At 42.5% G+C, this 17,041-nt stretch overlaps 1 protein-coding gene across 1 annotated transcript in view; it reads right to left on the bottom strand.

Annotated features, from left to right (window-relative positions):
• kirrel1a (kirre like nephrin family adhesion molecule 1a) overlaps window positions 1-17,041 on the bottom strand; it is a 37,182-nt gene that overhangs the window by 4,549 nt on the left and 15,592 nt on the right. The window contains exons 3-14 of the mRNA XM_078276144.1: window positions 10,335-10,484; window positions 10,096-10,253; window positions 9,843-9,993; window positions 9,386-9,491; window positions 8,581-8,729; window positions 7,959-8,086; window positions 6,075-6,201; window positions 5,686-5,786; window positions 3,820-4,036; window positions 3,267-3,374; window positions 2,473-2,600; window positions 1,062-1,175 (exon numbers count right to left, since the gene is read on the bottom strand). Of these exons, the coding sequence (XP_078132270.1) occupies window positions 1,062-1,175; window positions 2,473-2,600; window positions 3,267-3,374; window positions 3,820-4,036; window positions 5,686-5,786; window positions 6,075-6,201; window positions 7,959-8,086; window positions 8,581-8,729; window positions 9,386-9,491; window positions 9,843-9,993; window positions 10,096-10,253; window positions 10,335-10,484 (1,637 nt within the window). The remainder of the gene's footprint in view (window positions 1-1,061; window positions 1,176-2,472; window positions 2,601-3,266; window positions 3,375-3,819; window positions 4,037-5,685; window positions 5,787-6,074; window positions 6,202-7,958; window positions 8,087-8,580; window positions 8,730-9,385; window positions 9,492-9,842; window positions 9,994-10,095; window positions 10,254-10,334; window positions 10,485-17,041) is intronic.

Here is a 17,041-nt window from a genome sequence, read left to right as displayed (position 1 = left end):
GATAGCCGATTGGTCAGGGGATAGGACCTGAACAAATCGGGTTACGTTACCTTGCGTAAGCATGGACGCCTGGCCAACAGTAGTGTGTGAATGCTACTGAAGGGCGGGTCTTGCCTAGAAGTTGCGTGGGTTCCATTATAACGCATCGCAGAATTTGCAGTATTACGAACTGGGTGTCTATGGCAACATTCCCAGGGGAAAAAATCACAAGCTGACGCACAGTTAGTGACGCATTTCTCCATCACCCAGCAGTGGTTGGTCCACCAAAAGGGGAAGGCGGAGCTAACGCAATAGACTCACTTGTGTGTGAAGCGCCGACTGTCGTCACACAGTGACACTGTTTGGATCTCTGGGAAGTGAGATCCAAAAACACACATGCAATTGCCCCTTATCGCTACAGGGGCCGCCAAAGAGAAATGTTCCAGATTGTAACTTTACAGTAAGTGTTACCCTTGCATAAATAAAACATCACTGAACATGAACTATCACTGACTAGGAAAACTCCTGGAAGAACAAATCAATACTGAATGACTGTAACAGAAGTCAAACAAACATTTTTGAGATCAATCGTCTGTTGGGATTATCTCTTAATGAATGAGGCTTCATTTATAGTAAAAAACTCTCCAAAAAATACTATTATGGAGTACATCTGATTATTATTTCTGCCTGGTAGACACTTTCAGTGAATTTTCTGGATGACACCACCATAAAGTCTGTACATCATTGGATGAAAGTCATCACTCTGAGTCAATATGTCAGTAATGATTCGGATATTTGCAGCCCTTTGAGGTATAATTAGAACGAAACATTGCACCAAAATGAACTCCACAGGACCTCACTTTGACTTTGGCATCATTTTATAATCAATGGGCTGTTGATTTTGACTTTATATTGGAACATGTCTGTGTTTTTAAACCTATTTCTGGACCTGTGCTTCTAACCCTTCTCTCTATTTTGTCATTTTTGAGTCTTTCAGTAGGAAAAAGTCAAGAGTCAAGTTTAGATTTTGTAGACATCATCTGGTTGGTGATTCGGTGCAAATGAGTGTTTGATGAGCTCACCTTGAGGTCGTACTCCTGGCGCGTGTCCAGGGTGTCACTGCGGAGATCAGACTTGAGCTCTATGTCATCTTTAAAGGGCTGATTGGAAGGAGAGAAGGACACAGAGGGGAGAAACTAAACCATCAAACAACAGAACAAAAACAAAAACAAACAGGAGGAGAGAAGGTGCCGTAACAAAAAAAAAAAAAAAAAAAAAAGAGGGAAGGAGGCAAGAGAGTATGACAGGAAAAGAGAAAATGGAATTCAAAGGGGGAAATTACAAAGGGAGAAACACAGAGTTTGTTTTTAGTCAAAAGGTAAAGTGGTTGATAAAGTCTAGTAATGCTATTTGTGTGAGTGTGTGTGTGTGTGTGTGTGTGTGTGTGTGTGTGTGTGCGCTTGTTTAACTATATTCGTGGGGTCCAAAAATCAGGAGTCCAGTATACTTGTGGGGTCCCGACAGCTTTGTGGGGCCAAAATGCTGGACCCCACAACTTTAAAGGGCTGTTTGAGGGTTAAGACTTGGTTTTAGGATTAGGGATATAATGAGGTTCTGGTTAGGGTGAGGGTAAGGGTTAAGGTTAGGCATTTAGTTGTGATGGTTAAGGTTAGGGTAAGGGGCTAGGGAATGCATTATGTCAATGACGGGTCCCCACAAAGATAGTGACACAAACGTGTGTGTGTGTGTGTGTGTGTGTGTGTGTGTGTGTGTGTTAACTACCACAACCGTGAAATTGTCCTTTGTAACTTCTTTTGACATTTATTTATTTATTTTGCAGCTGTTTAGTAGTAATATATATGCATTATTACACGTCACATGAACAGCTTTTTCCCCTCCGCCACTAGCCTTATTAACAAGGCCCGGAAACCACCCTGACTCTCCACCTTCATGCCACTGTTCTCTCTCTGCTGTAATGCTCTTTGCTCTTTATTTTTATTTATATCTTTATTTTTAATTTAATACATACTGTGTACATATACTTATACTTATATTGTTTATACCTATACTTATATTGTTTAATATTCCATCTAGAGAATGTGTGACGTGCACCAACAACACCAAAACAAATTCCTTATATGTGTTAAAAAACGTACTTGGCAAAAAAAAACTTTCTGATTCTGATACATATTTCTTTTTATTTAGCTACTTATGTGTTAGTCTATGGTTGTTGTTTTTTGTTTGTTTTTTTTATAAATTTTTTGCTTGTCTATGGGGGTTACTGTGTTGTGTTCTCTTTTGTTTGTTTCTTGTCTATAAAACTGAAAAGCCATAATTAAAATACTGTATATTCAAAAAATGTATAAAAAAAAGGTACAGTGTGGTGTATAGGGAGAGGTTACCGAGTTAATCTGAGGTTTTGGTTTTACAACTACAGGCTGTGTAAACAGTGTCGGGCCCGAGAGCACACACACATATCCCGCTGCTGCTCACCGAGTACATGGCCTTGACCATGCGCGAGGCCGTGGACACGCTGCCGGAGTCCTCCTCCAAGCTGTGGGTCTCCTTGTTTATGGTCTCCACCTTGATGTCGGGCTTACCCAGCGTGACCCCGCGCCGACCTGGAAGCAAAACACACGGCGAGGTTGAATACAGCTGGACACACGCATCTTGGCCGGTGTGTGTTTTCATGAGCTGAAGGAGCGAGCTCAGAGGTGACCTACATCCACGCGGTGGAGAGGAAGTCGTAGGTGCTTGTGTTTCTTTGGTTCGATGCAAGCTATTTGGTCCAGTGACGAGTATTTAAACCATAAAAAAAAACGTTAAAAACCTCTGCTGTACATGCAGATCTTTTGGACCGAACTGAACAATGAAAACAAACAGAGCCATAATACCATACAGTTCCAAAATAGATGAAAGAAAACAATACTTGAACAATACACAAAGGGTGAGACCTGAATATAGGAATTGAAATGTAATGTAAGTGTATTGTTGTAAATGTAAGTGTTGTATTACCTACATTTGCATGCTGTATATGCACATCTATTGGATTTTATTCTGTAATGATATGATATTGTGAAGTAGGGGCAGGACTATATAAGCATTATGCTTCCGCCTGCTCCTTCTCAAACTCATCCTTTTTTTTTTTTTGTGTTTTTATCTTTGTGTTTATGTTTTTTTCTTTTTTCTTTTACCACATACTGTTTGTTCGAGACAAATACAAAAGCAAATCAAATCAATCTGGTCTTTATACTGTATGTGTTAAGCACATGGAGAGTATGACTCACTGCCTTTGCGTTGCCGGTAGAAGATCAGAACGAGGACCAGCAGAAAGATGAATAGGAGGATGGTGGAGCCCACCGTCCCACCAGCTATTATCCCCACTGGGACTTCCTCTGAAATGAGGGGGCGAGAGAGAGAAAAAGAGAGAGAGAGAGAGAGAGAGAGACTCATTGACTTTTGGAAAGATGTTGCAATTATCACATTTAAAAAAGCAGTGAAGCAGCTAAACAAATGAACAAAATTTCCCTTAATACTTTTCCCGTTTGAACTTTTTTTTTTTCTAATTCAGAGCACAAGACAAAATAAGAGTTTACTTTTAAACCGTTTTGTGCAAAATAATAATTTTTCTCGATTACTCTGTTTTTGTGACCGTTGAGCCAAAATTGTAATCATGATTACAACGTTTGATTAACTGCAAAGCAAAAAAATGAATAGAGAGAGAACGTCGGAGTACGCAATGATCCTTACCTAAAATACATTGCTTTCTGTTTTGATATTTTCCTGATGAAAGCTTGTCATGAAATGAAAAAAATTAAATAATGAATTCGTGCAACCCACCAGTCTCCTCCAACGAGATGATCATGGTTCCCGGGCCGAACGAGTTCCAGGCCGTGCAGTTGTAGGTGGACAGAAAGTCTGACTCCATCACGTTGTTGATGGTGAGGGTGGAGAGGACGCCGCCGCCCTCGGCTGACGGTTTGCTCTGCTCCACCGTGTAGCGCTCCAGCAGCGTCCCCTTCTCCTTCTCCCACACGTTCTCCTTCCACGCCCACACCTGCAGCACACACACACACACACGCACGCACGCACACACACACACACAAAGACACACACACAGACACAAAGACATGCACGCACAAACACACACACAGACACACATACAAAGACATGCATGTACAAACACACACACACAAAGACACGCACGCACAAACACACACGCACACACATACATACGCACACCCACGCACATACAAACACACACACACACAGACACACACACGCACGCGCACACACACACACACACACACACACACACACACACACACACAGGAGGCCATATTAGATTATATCATTAGTTAAGCACTATTTTGGAGACATTACTGCTCGGGTAAGTTGTGTGATAAAATCCCATTCATTCAGATAATGGATATTATTCTGCATTTAGAATATAAAACATAATGCCTCCGGCCACTGCTATCACCGGCAGGGGACCATAAAAACAACCCCCCCCCCCCCATCCCCGGGATTAATAAAGTGTCCTTTTTTCTTCTTCTTCTTCTTCTTCAAACAGAGCTATATTAATACTTCTCCATTGTACAACTATACAGTAAATTATCAGATTACCCATATTATACATATTCCTGTGAGTGACTTATTCATTAATAGATCCATAACGTCTTTATATGAATATCTGTAAAGTTGAGTGCTATTACTTTCTCTTGAAAACGTTCAAATAAATGATGAAAGAAAAATAAACAATTTGATTTACAGGTTTCATGTGTGTCATCGCATCAGAGTGACTGGTTGATATGATATTCAGTAAAAAAGCAGGTATTGGCCATGTATATCTGTCTAACTCGAACACATACTGCATGAAGATATGACAGAAATAGACCCTATAAATCTACATCAAGTACACACTCACATGTAAACACACATTGTGCGTGTCGTGCTACAACATCAGTGTGTATGTTTCTGCAGACTGAAGTGTAGGGGGGGACAGAGCTTGCGAGAATCTTGCACATTCTCTGACTTTGAAGCCACTAAAAGCAGTTGTATTATTCAGCATTGAGGTACTGTACTAAGGCGAGTTAATTATGCATAAGCCCACATGTTCGTATAATCTGCCCACTTATTCCAGAGGATGATAATCTCTTGGCTGTGGCGTTTACTGGGACAACTGTTCCTCTCCACTTCTTTATTATTATTATTTTATAAATCTTTTTCTGTCCCAACCTCCGCCGCTTGCATTAGGAGCACGCACTGAGTCAGGATGGATCAGTCACACAGGCACTACTACTACTGCGTCACTGCGTTACATCTGAGTGGAGACAGCATCCGGGCTGATTTCTGACGCAGGAGCTAAAAGCGGACCGGCTTAGTGTTAGTGTTGGTTTGTTTACGTGATGGGATGGAGGGAAATTCTGTGAGAGTTTAAGGGTGAGTCACCACTCAAAAAGAAAAAGGGGACAGCGCCTAAGAGCATTTACCGTGTAAGAGTGGAGCCATTTGGGAACAGGATGGTACAGTAACAGTAAAATACAAATCTCTGTCAGACTAAAAGGTACAACTTTGGGCTCTTTGCTTTTCCTTGTTTGTCAGTTTTTTTGTCTAAATAATTGATTCCCTGCCCAAATTTGGACATTTCTTATTGTGGCTTTGGTGACAGAAATGTTTCATAGCACTGGTTTATTTTTCACTTACAATCTTATCAGGAGGAGGTGTACTGGCTATGTAGCATTTCACCTCTCCTCTCTCCCCTTTCACGGCATACTGGACTGGATCACTGGAGATGATGGGGGGACCTGCATTGGGCGAAAACGAGAGGACGTGTGAGTGTATGTGAAAGTGAAAAGAGAGAAATAAAATAAATGACACTTAAAATACGACAAACTGCAAAAATCATATCCAAGCCTGGTGTAATTTTTGTTAGGACGTTGACCTTACCAAGCCTGTTCACGGGGAATTGTGTTATTTTCAAAATAAAGGGCCACCACTTTGGACATAACATTTCTGACAAGCTGACCTTTTAGAAAGTACATGCTTTTCATCTACGAGCAGTGACGCATTAAACTGTGTGGATGTTTTCTGACCGTTGACAGTGAGCGTGACCTCAGTCTCTCCTACTCCAATCCGTGGGACGATGGCTTTACATACATACTGTCCGGCATCCGCTTGGCTCACCGACTTCAGATACAGCTGGTTGCTGTTGCTCAGAACCTGTGGGGGAAGGGGGGGGGAAAGGACACAAATATAAACACAACAAATCTTCTAAACAATGGGAGGGGATAGACAAAATAAAAGCCCATATTTAGATAAGTAGAAGAGAGGCTAATACTATTGAATTTCCATGTTGCATATCTGCACATCTGGTCTTATCTGAGTATATGTGTTTATAGTCTATGTCCACAACGTTCCACTTGCTTACTACACTTATGACACTTATTACTACTCAAAGTGTTGTAGTTTTTTACTCAATCTCGTCTGGGATAAAGAGGACTCGGGATTTTATTTTTAAGTCTGGTCAAGACCACAACTGCAGGGATATCTCTAAACTGCCTGTGCATTGTCTGATTTTATGTGTTAACATCATTGGATGTAAAACTTCCTGCTTCAAATGCAACCAATAACTTGGCTCATTTCTAATTGAAATGTGTTACTGTTAACCCCCTCTACCCACCCCCTTTACACGCACTCCCAAGAAAGTGAATGCAGGAGACAAGAAGAGAGAAGCTCCAGCTGTCTGACACTGGTCTGGTCTTTATCTTGACTCGGTCTCAAAAACCTCAAAGTATCGGTCTTGTCTCAGGTCTCGACACACTCCGGTCTTTGGTGTTGACTTGGTCTCGGTTTAGGTGGTCTTGATTACAACACTGACTCTGACCCTAACTGGCTAACAATGCAAACTTGCACATCTGCTTTTAACCCATCACAAAGGTTTTACAGTTGCCTAGCAACCACACCTAAAAATTAGCTGTGGGGAAATGATGGCTAAATATGTAACCACTTGGAGAGAGAGAGAGAGAGAGAGAGAGAGAGAGAGAGAGAGAGAGAGAGATACCTGAACAATACTGATTACATAGATGTAGGTGTAAGTCAGTCCATGGTTTGCTAAGGCAGACTTGTGATGAAGCAGATTTCATTTACTGTGCTGAAACTGTCTTGTCTTTAGCCCTGATCTCGCCACTCCAAGACCTTTTGAACTGCAGTTGTAGTTTAATGAGAGTCAGAGCAAACAGCCAGTGGCCAAAGCAACAGTAAGGCTCACATACACATCTTAGCCCTGTCTTTAGCTTCTGGCTGGTGTGCACAGTAGATGTTAACAAGAAAACAGTGATGGTTAACTTGCAAAATGCAATTATTCTACAAAACTCAAATTTAAAATAGAATGGGGCATCCTGGTGGCCTAGCAGCTAAAGAAAAAGTTTGACATTTTGGGAAATATTCTTATTCCTGTTCTTGTTGAGAGTTAAATGAGAAGATTGACACCACTCTCGTGTCTGTGCTGTAAATATGAAACCAGAGCCAGCAGACAATTAGCTTAGCTTAGCATAAAGACCGCAAACAGTCGGACACAGCTAGCTCCTGGCTCTATCCAATAGTAACAAAATCCACCTACCAGCGAAAGCTAATCAATGCATAAACAACCGTAAAACCACAGATTCATCAACAACAGTCAGCAAGATATAACTTGTTCATGTTAAGTTGCTGGTAAGCGGATTAAGTTATATGTCTATGTTGCAGACATTGCATTTATTAAATGTAGTCCAACTTTAAGAGATAAAGGGAATATAAGACAAAAGGAGAAGTGAAATTGAGAGAAATGTCAGGGGGAAAAAAATGAGAAAACATCTACAGACCAGATACTGTCCCTGAACGACATGGCTGCTTTTGTAAACGCGGGAGAAGAAAGTGCCAAGTGTAAAAAGAGTGTTAAATACCAAAGCAGAGGAAAGTGTGGGCTCCTAGCTTCTTACCATGTTTGAACCCTTCTTGAACCAGGTGAGTGTGAGCGGAGGGTTTCCGGCCCATTTGCAGTTGAGCGTGACATCAGAGTCGACGTCTACAGTCTTTGGCTGCGGCTCCACCAACAGAATGGGACCGACTGGAGACACAGAAACAGAGAGAGGTGTTCTTTGTTGTGCTTGAGTAATAATGCGGCAGGACTAAAGGAGGAGGGGGACAAAGACACACAACATTGGTGTGTGTTTTGGACAATATTCTGCACTATATATACCTTCAACTGTGCAATATGTCATCTCTATTCATCCGCACCTCACTCATCTGTATATCTGTGTTTACATAAGGGTGTTTATTGTGTAGATATGTTTGTTTTATTGCTATTATTATTACAACTAATTAAATGTTTTCTATTTCTTATACTTTATGTATATATATTTTCCTCCTATGTCTACTTAATGTGTATTTGTGTTATTCTGATACGTGTAAAAAAAAAAAAATCTTTTGAGCTGCTGTAGCACTGGAATTTCCCCAGTGTGGGTTAAATAAAGTCTATCTTATCTGATCTTATCTTCATCCCTCTTGACTCCAGACTGTAGAGTGAGTGAACAAGGAAGAGATGAGTATTGTGTGACTCACAGTGAACGTCCACCAGGATGCTGACGTTGGTCTTTCCCACGGCGTTGAAAACCAGACAGGAGACAGGCTCGGTGAAGAAGGAATGGTCGGCCTTGGTGGTGAACACACTCTCCCTGGCGCCCTGCAGCACTACGCCCCCCTTAGCCCAACTAGGAGTTAAAAAACATTATACAGTACATACAGGTTAAATGACATACACACCGTGGAGCAACATATGTGGCATAAATGATAGCTAAAGTTGGGCGACGAAAGCCAGTTCCAAATTGGAATCATTCATTCATGTCGCTCGTGAAGCAACGTCCGGAAAAATGATCTGAATGAAATGTTGTTTTTTCGGGGCAACTGGCTGATTGTATATGGCCCTACGTATGTTAATTTTTTAGGGGGTCAGAGTTCAGTCAATTAAAAAAAAAAAAAAAATGAATAGACAATTGAGTCATATATTTATTTAACAACAACAATCAAATTAGACTGTATGGAATGTGTTTACAGGTTCCTGTGTGCAGTGAATTGTGAATATTAATTGTGTAAAAGTTTTTAATATTAACTTTTTTTTTCTGTGAATGAAGCATGTGATCTGCTTTCAACCCGTTTCTCAAAGACAGGGAATTCAAGAAACGTTAAGAGCCGGAATCGATAAGAATTGGAATCAGAATCGTTCCAATCGAAATGATGCTGAACCCTAATTATAACAACGACTATTAAAATGTCTTCATACAAAATCATACATAACCAAACAGAAATATTACATTTCTGTCATACAAGGCCTAGGGATAATGGCAATGTGCTGGATGTGGATGCAGACCTGTAGCCCATAATAGGAGGGTTGGCGTGAGCCTGGCAGGTGAAAGTGACCCTGTCCCCCTCCAGGACAGAGCGAGGCTCAATGGACAAGGTCACTGTCGGTGAATCTGGAAGAGACAGAGAGAGAGAGAAAGAGAGACTCCCATAACAACAGCCGTATTACATCTAATGTATGCTGCAATCTGGAGGACAGTTTGATGCAAAATGACTGCCATGCTTTACTTAGTAATAAAGCTATAAAACATTTAGCGGCCGGCAGATGTTTTATGTTTCAAAATATGATGCCATGTTGCTTTTAATTAGTCTGAAATGTTAAAAAAAAAAAACTAATTTATGTAGTAATTACTGTATATATTGTGATTAAAAACTGCATTCTAGCAATGGTGATGTAATATGCGTGATGTTTTTTGCAAATACCCACAAAACAACTTCTGTGTCTATGTTATTGAATTGCTTACGGTGTACGTTGAGGGAGACAGTTGTGCTTTTGCCGGTGGGAACAGCCAGGTTGGTGGCCACACAGCTGTAGTTCCTGCCAGTGTCGGTGTCGACTGGCTGGATGGGCAGGTAGCTCCGCGTGGTCACCCTCTTCCTGTCTGCAAGCACCTCCTGATGATGGAGGGCGGAGAGAGATATTGATGTACCATATACACCACAGATAAAACACTGTAACTGTAAATGTGACTGTGGTATGTAGTGTTTTCGACGTACAGTGGTACTGGCAGCCCCCTCCACAGGCAGACCATCTTTAAGCCACTCGATCATAGAAGGCGGTTTGGCCCCTCGAGACACACAGCTCAGGTTGTAGGACTCCCCCGCATTCAGCAACACCTCCGGACCCCCATCGATCACCGGATTGTCTGGGGGGACTGGAGCGGGAGAAGAGAGTGTTAGAAACACATAATATAGAAAATGTGAGCACTGTGACACACGTATGTGCACAAACGTACTGAGGACGGTGAGTTTGGCCCTCCTGGACCTCAGGGCAGCATCAGGGGCCTGGCACTCGTACAGGGAGTCATCAGACAGATCGGCTGACAGGATCTCCAGGTTGTACTGGCCCAACTCCTGCACGCGCAGCACACGGTACCTGGGCCAGGCTGGGACAGACAGACACACACACACACACACACACACACACACACACACACACACACACACAGTTATAGCGTCACATTTCTTCACAGAAAAAAAAAAATCCTAAAATGCTAATTGAGATATTCGGCTTTTTCCTATTATTCTTGTTGTCCTTTGTGCTAATGATAGCTGAAGGTGAATTCATGTCACCGTATTTGTACTCTTAAATACTAACTGCTAATTTGTCCCGTCTCAGGATCTCCACATACCCATGTGGTTTGGATAAGAGTTTGAAAAAAAATGAGACACCACGCAGCTTGCTGTTAAGAAAACATCAGGCCTGTGTCATAGGTGAAGCAAAAATCTGACTTTTTGGTCATCAGACTAAATGACACCAGAGAGATGTATGGCCATATGATGTGTTAGATATACACAAACACAAATGCATGTCCAGACATACACATTCACACAATGCACACACACTCAACCCAGCCTCTCCGATCCTCCCTTCCCCCATCCGCCACACAGCCCAGCTGTGTCACTGCTGTACATTCTCGCCATTAGGTGGCATTCATGCTCTCTCTCGCCAGCAGGGGGAAAAGATGAATGCATTATGACAGCAACGTTTTAGAGGACTCAAATCGACTCTAGTCCGTGGTGCAGAATTCATGTTTGCTGCCCAGACGTAAATCGCATGTGAAATTCTCTATGTTGTTTCCATGTGCAGCCTCCCGACTGAGCTCTGCTGCTTGCCTAACCTTTGTGCGTCCTTGTTTCTGCATGCATTTGCATGTGAAATGTTGAAAGCATTAAAAGCGTATGAAAAGCCAAGAGAACGAGGGGGGGGGGGGGGGGGGGCAGAGGGACAGAGCCTCATACACAAACACACACCCGTGTGTATGTGTGCATGAAGCGGCCAGTGTTCATTCAGGTTTTTATTTTTAAAAGCTTTGGCTTGAAGCACCGGACCATTACAGTTAACAATATGATTCAAAGAAAATGAGGGAGGAAGGGAGAAGGAAGAATGGACAGACGAGGACGCAGAGGAGGAGGGAAAGAAGGGACAGGAGGGTTGACAGTAAAAGGAGAGCATGAACCGAGAGTGTGTCAAGCAAGATGAGGGTAAGGAGAGAGAAAGAGAGACAAGGTAGAGAAGTTAAACAAAGAATAGGAGAGAGGGCTCAGAAAAACAGAGGCAGCTGAAAGAACAAGAGGGAAAGAAAGGAAGAAGGGAGCTGAGATGAGGCGGTCGCAGAGGAATAGCATGACAGTGGAGGAGAGGAGAGGAGAGGAGAGGGGAGGAGAGGAGAGGGGAGGGGAGGAGAGGAGAGGAGAGGAGAGGGGAGGAGAGGAGAGGGGAGGAGAGGAGAGGAGAGGAGAGGGGAGGAGAGGGGAGGAGAGGAGGGAGAGGAGAGGGAGGGAGAGGAGAGGAGAGGAGAGGAGAGGGGAGGAGAGGGGAGGGGAGGAGAGGGGAGGAGAGGAGAGGGGAGGGGAGGAGAGGAGAGGGGAGGGGAGGAGAGGAGAGGAGAGGGGAGGAGAGGGGAGGAGAGGAGAGGGGAGGGGAGGAGAGGGGAGGAGAGGAGAGGAGAGGGAAGGGGAGGGGAGGAGAGGATGATTACAAAGGCCCGAGAAGTAAAAAAAAATAAAAAATAAATAAAAAATCATAGCGTACAGAAGATGGGAAGAGAGAATACAATAATAAGAAATAAAAGGAAGGGAAAATATATATATTTTTAAAAATAGAATATTAAAGCACAGTCTGGGGAAAAACAACAGCAACATCAACAAAAAAACAAAACAAGGCAACAGCATGTCACAGATGATGCAGTCTCCCTCTGGACCAATCAGTTAAAAATGCCCACTTGTTTTGACCAGTAATTGCACAGCCCCCTTCAGGCTAATCAGTGCAATTCTGAAAATGCTGCAACAGCGATGACATGCATCATTCCCCTCAAGTTTTGTCAAAGTCAGACTTAAAAAGTCTTAAATTGTCGTCGTTGACACACAGACAACAAGAGACTTAATAAATCACACTGAAGGGTCAAAAATGCAAAGACAAACTGGAGTGAACAGTAAGGGCGGCTGCATAACAGAATGAGGACTGCATGTAAGTTGATGAATCGGCCCTTCAATATATATTTTATATAACAGATATTAGCCAGTCAGTGTCACCCACTGCTGGTATGACAGTGGTGATGATGTGATGCTCCTCAACCAAGTGGAAGGGTGTCAGTCTGTAAAATGGGCCAGAGGGATCTTCGCGTTTCCCATCAAGCATTGGGCGATATGTGTAGAAAAGGTGGCCAAAGTTAACATCAACCTAAATAAGTGCACAGTGTGTCACAACATGGTGTGATGGGGCAGCTGCTGTGGTGGCCAAAACTGCTTTGCTGGCTTAATCTAGCCGTAACTAGAAAAATATTTTGTCAGCATACATTAGCCATCGCAGTTACATACACGCAATGTCGTACTGGGCGAGTGTGTCACTGTCATTAAAAATGCTGTGAGACAGTAAACCAAATTCCACATCTGTAACACATTTGATGAGAAGAAAATGATCTGCTGGTTAAAAAATATATTTTTTGTCATAGGTCAACACTTAGCCAAGGGCTAGGAAATGGAGGCATGTCCTGTGCAGTCAGTAGCTGGTAGTTTAGTGGTTATTGCTCAAAGCACCACTGTGCAGCCTCACAAAGCTAGGAAAAGAAGAACGGACAGTTGGGTTTAATAAAAGAAGAACGGGACGGTTGGGTTTAGGAAAAGAAGAACAGGACGGTTGGGTTTAGGAAAAAGAAGAACGGGACGGTTGGGTTTAGGAAAAGAAGAACAGGACGGTTGGGTTTAGGAAAAGAAGAACAGGACGGTTGGGTTTAGGAAAAGAAGAACAGGACGGTTGGGTTTAGGAAAAGAAGAACCTGACGGTTGGGTTTAGGAAAAGAAGAACAGGACGGTTGGGTTTAGGAAAAGAAGAACAGGACGGTTGGGTTTAGAAAAAGAAGAACAGGACGGTTGGGTTTAATAAAAGAAGAACGGGACGGTTGGGTTTAGAAAAAAGAAGAACAGGACGGTTGGGTTTAATAAAAGAAGAACGGGACGGTTGGGTTTAGGAAAAGAAGAACAGGACGGTTGGGTTTAGGAAAAGAAGAACAGGGACGGTTGGGTTTAGGAAAAGAAGAACGGGACGGTTGGGTTTAGAAAAAGAAGAACGGACGGTTGGGTTTAATAAAAGAAGAACGGGACGGTTGGGTTTAGATAAAAAGAAGAACAGGGACGGTTGGGTTTAATAAAAGAAGAACGGGACGGTTGGGTTTAGGAAAGAAGAACAGGACAGTTGGGTTTAAAAAGAAGAACGGACGTTAGGTTTAGGAAAAGAAGAACAGGACGGTTGGGTTTAGGAAAAGAAGAACGGGACAGTTGGGTTTAGGAAAAGAAGAACGGGACGGTTGGGTTTAGGAAAAAGAAAGAAAGTCGGAGAGCGGGAGTTGGGTTTAGGAAAAAGAAGAACGGGACGGTTGGGTTTAGGAAAAGAAGAACGGGACGGTTGGGTTTAGGAAAAAGAAGAACAGGACGGTTGGGTTTAGGAAAAAGAAGAAACGGGACGGTTGGGTTTAGGAAAAAGAAGAACGGGACGGTTGGGTTTAGGAAAAAAAGAAGAACAGGACGGTTGGGTTTAGGAAAAGAAGAACAGGGACGGTTGGGTTTAATAAAAGAAGAACGGGGACGGTTGGGTTTAGGAAAAAGAAGAACAGGGACGGTTGGGTTTAGGAAAAAGAAGAACAGGGACGGTTGGGTTTAGGAAAAGAAGAAGCAGGGACGGTTGGGTTTAGGAAAAGAAGAACAGGACGGTTGGGTTTAATAAAAGAAGAACGGGACGGTTGGGTTTAGAAAAAGAAGAACAGGACGGTTGGGTTTAATAAAAGAAGAACGGGACGGTTGGGTTTAGGAAAAAGAAGAACAGGAGAACGGACGGTTGGGTTTAGGAAAAAGAAGAACAGGGACGGTTGGGTTTAGGAAAAAGAAGAACAGGGACGGTTGGGTTTAGGAAAAAAGAAGAACAGGGACGGTTGGGTTTAATAAAAAGAAGAACGGGACGGTTGGGTTTAGGAAAAAGAAGAACAGGACGGTTGGGTTTAATAAAAGAAGAACGGGACGGTTGGGTTTAGGAAAAAGAAGAACAGGGACGGTTGGGTTTAGGAAAAAGAAGAACGGGACGGTTGGGTTTAGGAAAAAGAAGAACAGGGACGGTTGGGTTTAGGAAAAAGAAGAACAGGGACGGTTGGGTTTAGGAAAAAGAAGAACGGGACGGTTGGGTTTAGAAAAAAGAAGAACAGGACGGTTGGGTTTAATAAAAAGAAGAACGGGACGGTTGGGTTTAATAAAAGAAGAACAGGGACGGTTGGGTTTAATAAAAAGAAGAACAGGGACGGTTGGGTTTAGGGAAAAGAAGAACAGGGACGGTTGGGTTTAGGAAAAGAAGAACGGGACGGTTGGGTTTAGGAGAAAAAGAAGAACAGGGACGGTTGGGTTTAGGAAAAAAGAAGAACAGGGACGGTTGGGTTTAGGAAAAAGAAGAACAGGGACGGTTGGGTTTAGGAAAAAAGAAGAACAGGGACGGTTGGGTTTAATAAAAAGAAGAACAGGGACGGTTGGGTTTAATAAAAAGAAGAACAGGGACGGTTGGGTTTAATAAAAAGAAGAACGGGACGGTTGGGTTTAGGAAAAGAAGAACAGGGACGGTTGGGTTTAGAAAAAGAAGAATGGGACGGTTGGGTTTAGGAAAAAGAAGAACAGGGACGGTTGGGTTTAGGAAAAAGAAGAACAGGGACGGTTGGGTTTAGGAAAAAAGAAGAACGGGACGGTTGGGTTTAGGAAAAGAAGAACAGGGACGGTTGGGTTTAATAAAAAGAAGAACGGGGACGGTTGGGTTTAGAAAAAAAGAAGAACAGGGACGGTTGGGTTTAATAAAAAGAAGAACGGGACGGTTGGGTTTAGGAAAAAGAAGAACAGGGACGGTTGGGTTTAGGAAAAGAAGAACAGGGACGGTTGGGTTTAGAAAAAGAAGAAGCAGGGACGGTTGGGTTTAGATAAAAAGAAAGAACAGGACGGTTGGGTTTAATAAAAGAAGAACGGGACGGTTGGGTTTAATAAAAGAAGAACAGGACGGTTGGGTTTAATAAAAGAAGAACGGGACGGTTGGGTTTAGGGAAAAGAAGAACAGGACGGTTGGGTTTAGGAAAAAGAAGAACGGGACGGTTGGGTTTAGGAAAAGAAGAACAGGACGGTTGGGTTTAGGAAACGTGACACGCGGAACGCAATCCCCAGTCTCCTGGGTGAAAGTCCTGTGTTGTTTGACCCATCCCCCACCCCAACCAACCTCCCTATGCGGATTTTCGGCGTTTCATACTACTCGCTACCGTAGTCGCTCTAAGTGTTACGTCATATTCAAATCCCGTGTAGCTGCTGCTCTCCCTGGTGCGTTCTACAAACATGCTGAAGGGTGCTTTTTTTCGTCGCTTCAGGTGCTGACAGCCACTGTCGGAGTGAGAACGGGTTGCTTGTTGCATGTGTAGTTTTTGTTGGGTCTTTAAACTCCTTCAAAGTGAAAACATCAAATTGTATGCAAAGTTCATAAATGTTGTGTGTGGTACCTAGAGTAGGTGGCCTCAACAAGGTTTCAGCTTGGCTCAGTTCCAGAGCAAAGCTCAGCTCTGACCCTCTGACATGTAGGGCTGCAACTAACGATTATTTTCATAGTCGATTAATCCGTCGATTATTTTCTCGATTAATCAAGTAGTTGTTTGATCTATAAAAATGCCAAACATGGTGAAAAATGTGGATCAGTGTTTCCCAAAGCCTAAGATGACGTCCTCAAACATCTTGTTTTGTCCAAAACTCAAAGATATTCAGTTTACTGTCACAGAGGAGAGAAGAAATTAGAAAATATTTACATTTAAGAAGCTGGAATCAGAGAAATCTTATTTTTTTTAATAAAAAAATGACTCAAACTGATTAATCGATTATCAAAATAGTTGGCGATTAATTTAATAGTTGACAACTAATTGATTCATCGTTGCACCTCTACTGCACTGCAAATGTTGCTGTCTTCTTAGACCCTGCAAACATGTTGGAAGGTCTTTAAATCCCTCAGTGACATGTATAATATGACAACAGAACCCCTTCCTATTATCGCCTTGTTTGGATAGAGACCTGAGGACAATTACATAATTGTCAATTTTTTTTTACATAATCGTAGTTTCTTTGTTTAACCACAATGTATTGATAACGTTAGCTTAGGTCTTAAAGCGTATGAATGGTAATTGTCGATTTTGTTTAGATATGCCAAATTTTAAGTGATTATTGGTCGGACTATATCTTTTTATTATTATTTCAATTGTTAGTTGTTGGCACTTGACCCTATACACGTTCATAGCAACAAAAACGACAAGGGAGGGGGATACAGTTAGAAACAATGTTTTATGATAATAAAGAGGCGTGGTTTACTTCATAGGCGGTGTATTTGTGGTCCTACATTATCTGGGTCACATAACAGTGATATAACCAAATATGTATCCTGGAATTC

Source organism: Sander vitreus, chromosome 19 (genome assembly GCF_031162955.1).
Source record: "Sander vitreus isolate 19-12246 chromosome 19, sanVit1, whole genome shotgun sequence".
Taxonomy (NCBI): Eukaryota; Metazoa; Chordata; class Actinopteri; order Perciformes; family Percidae; genus Sander; species Sander vitreus.
The sequence above is the reverse complement of the archived record's forward strand: the minus strand, read 5'-3'. Positions and strand labels throughout refer to the sequence as shown.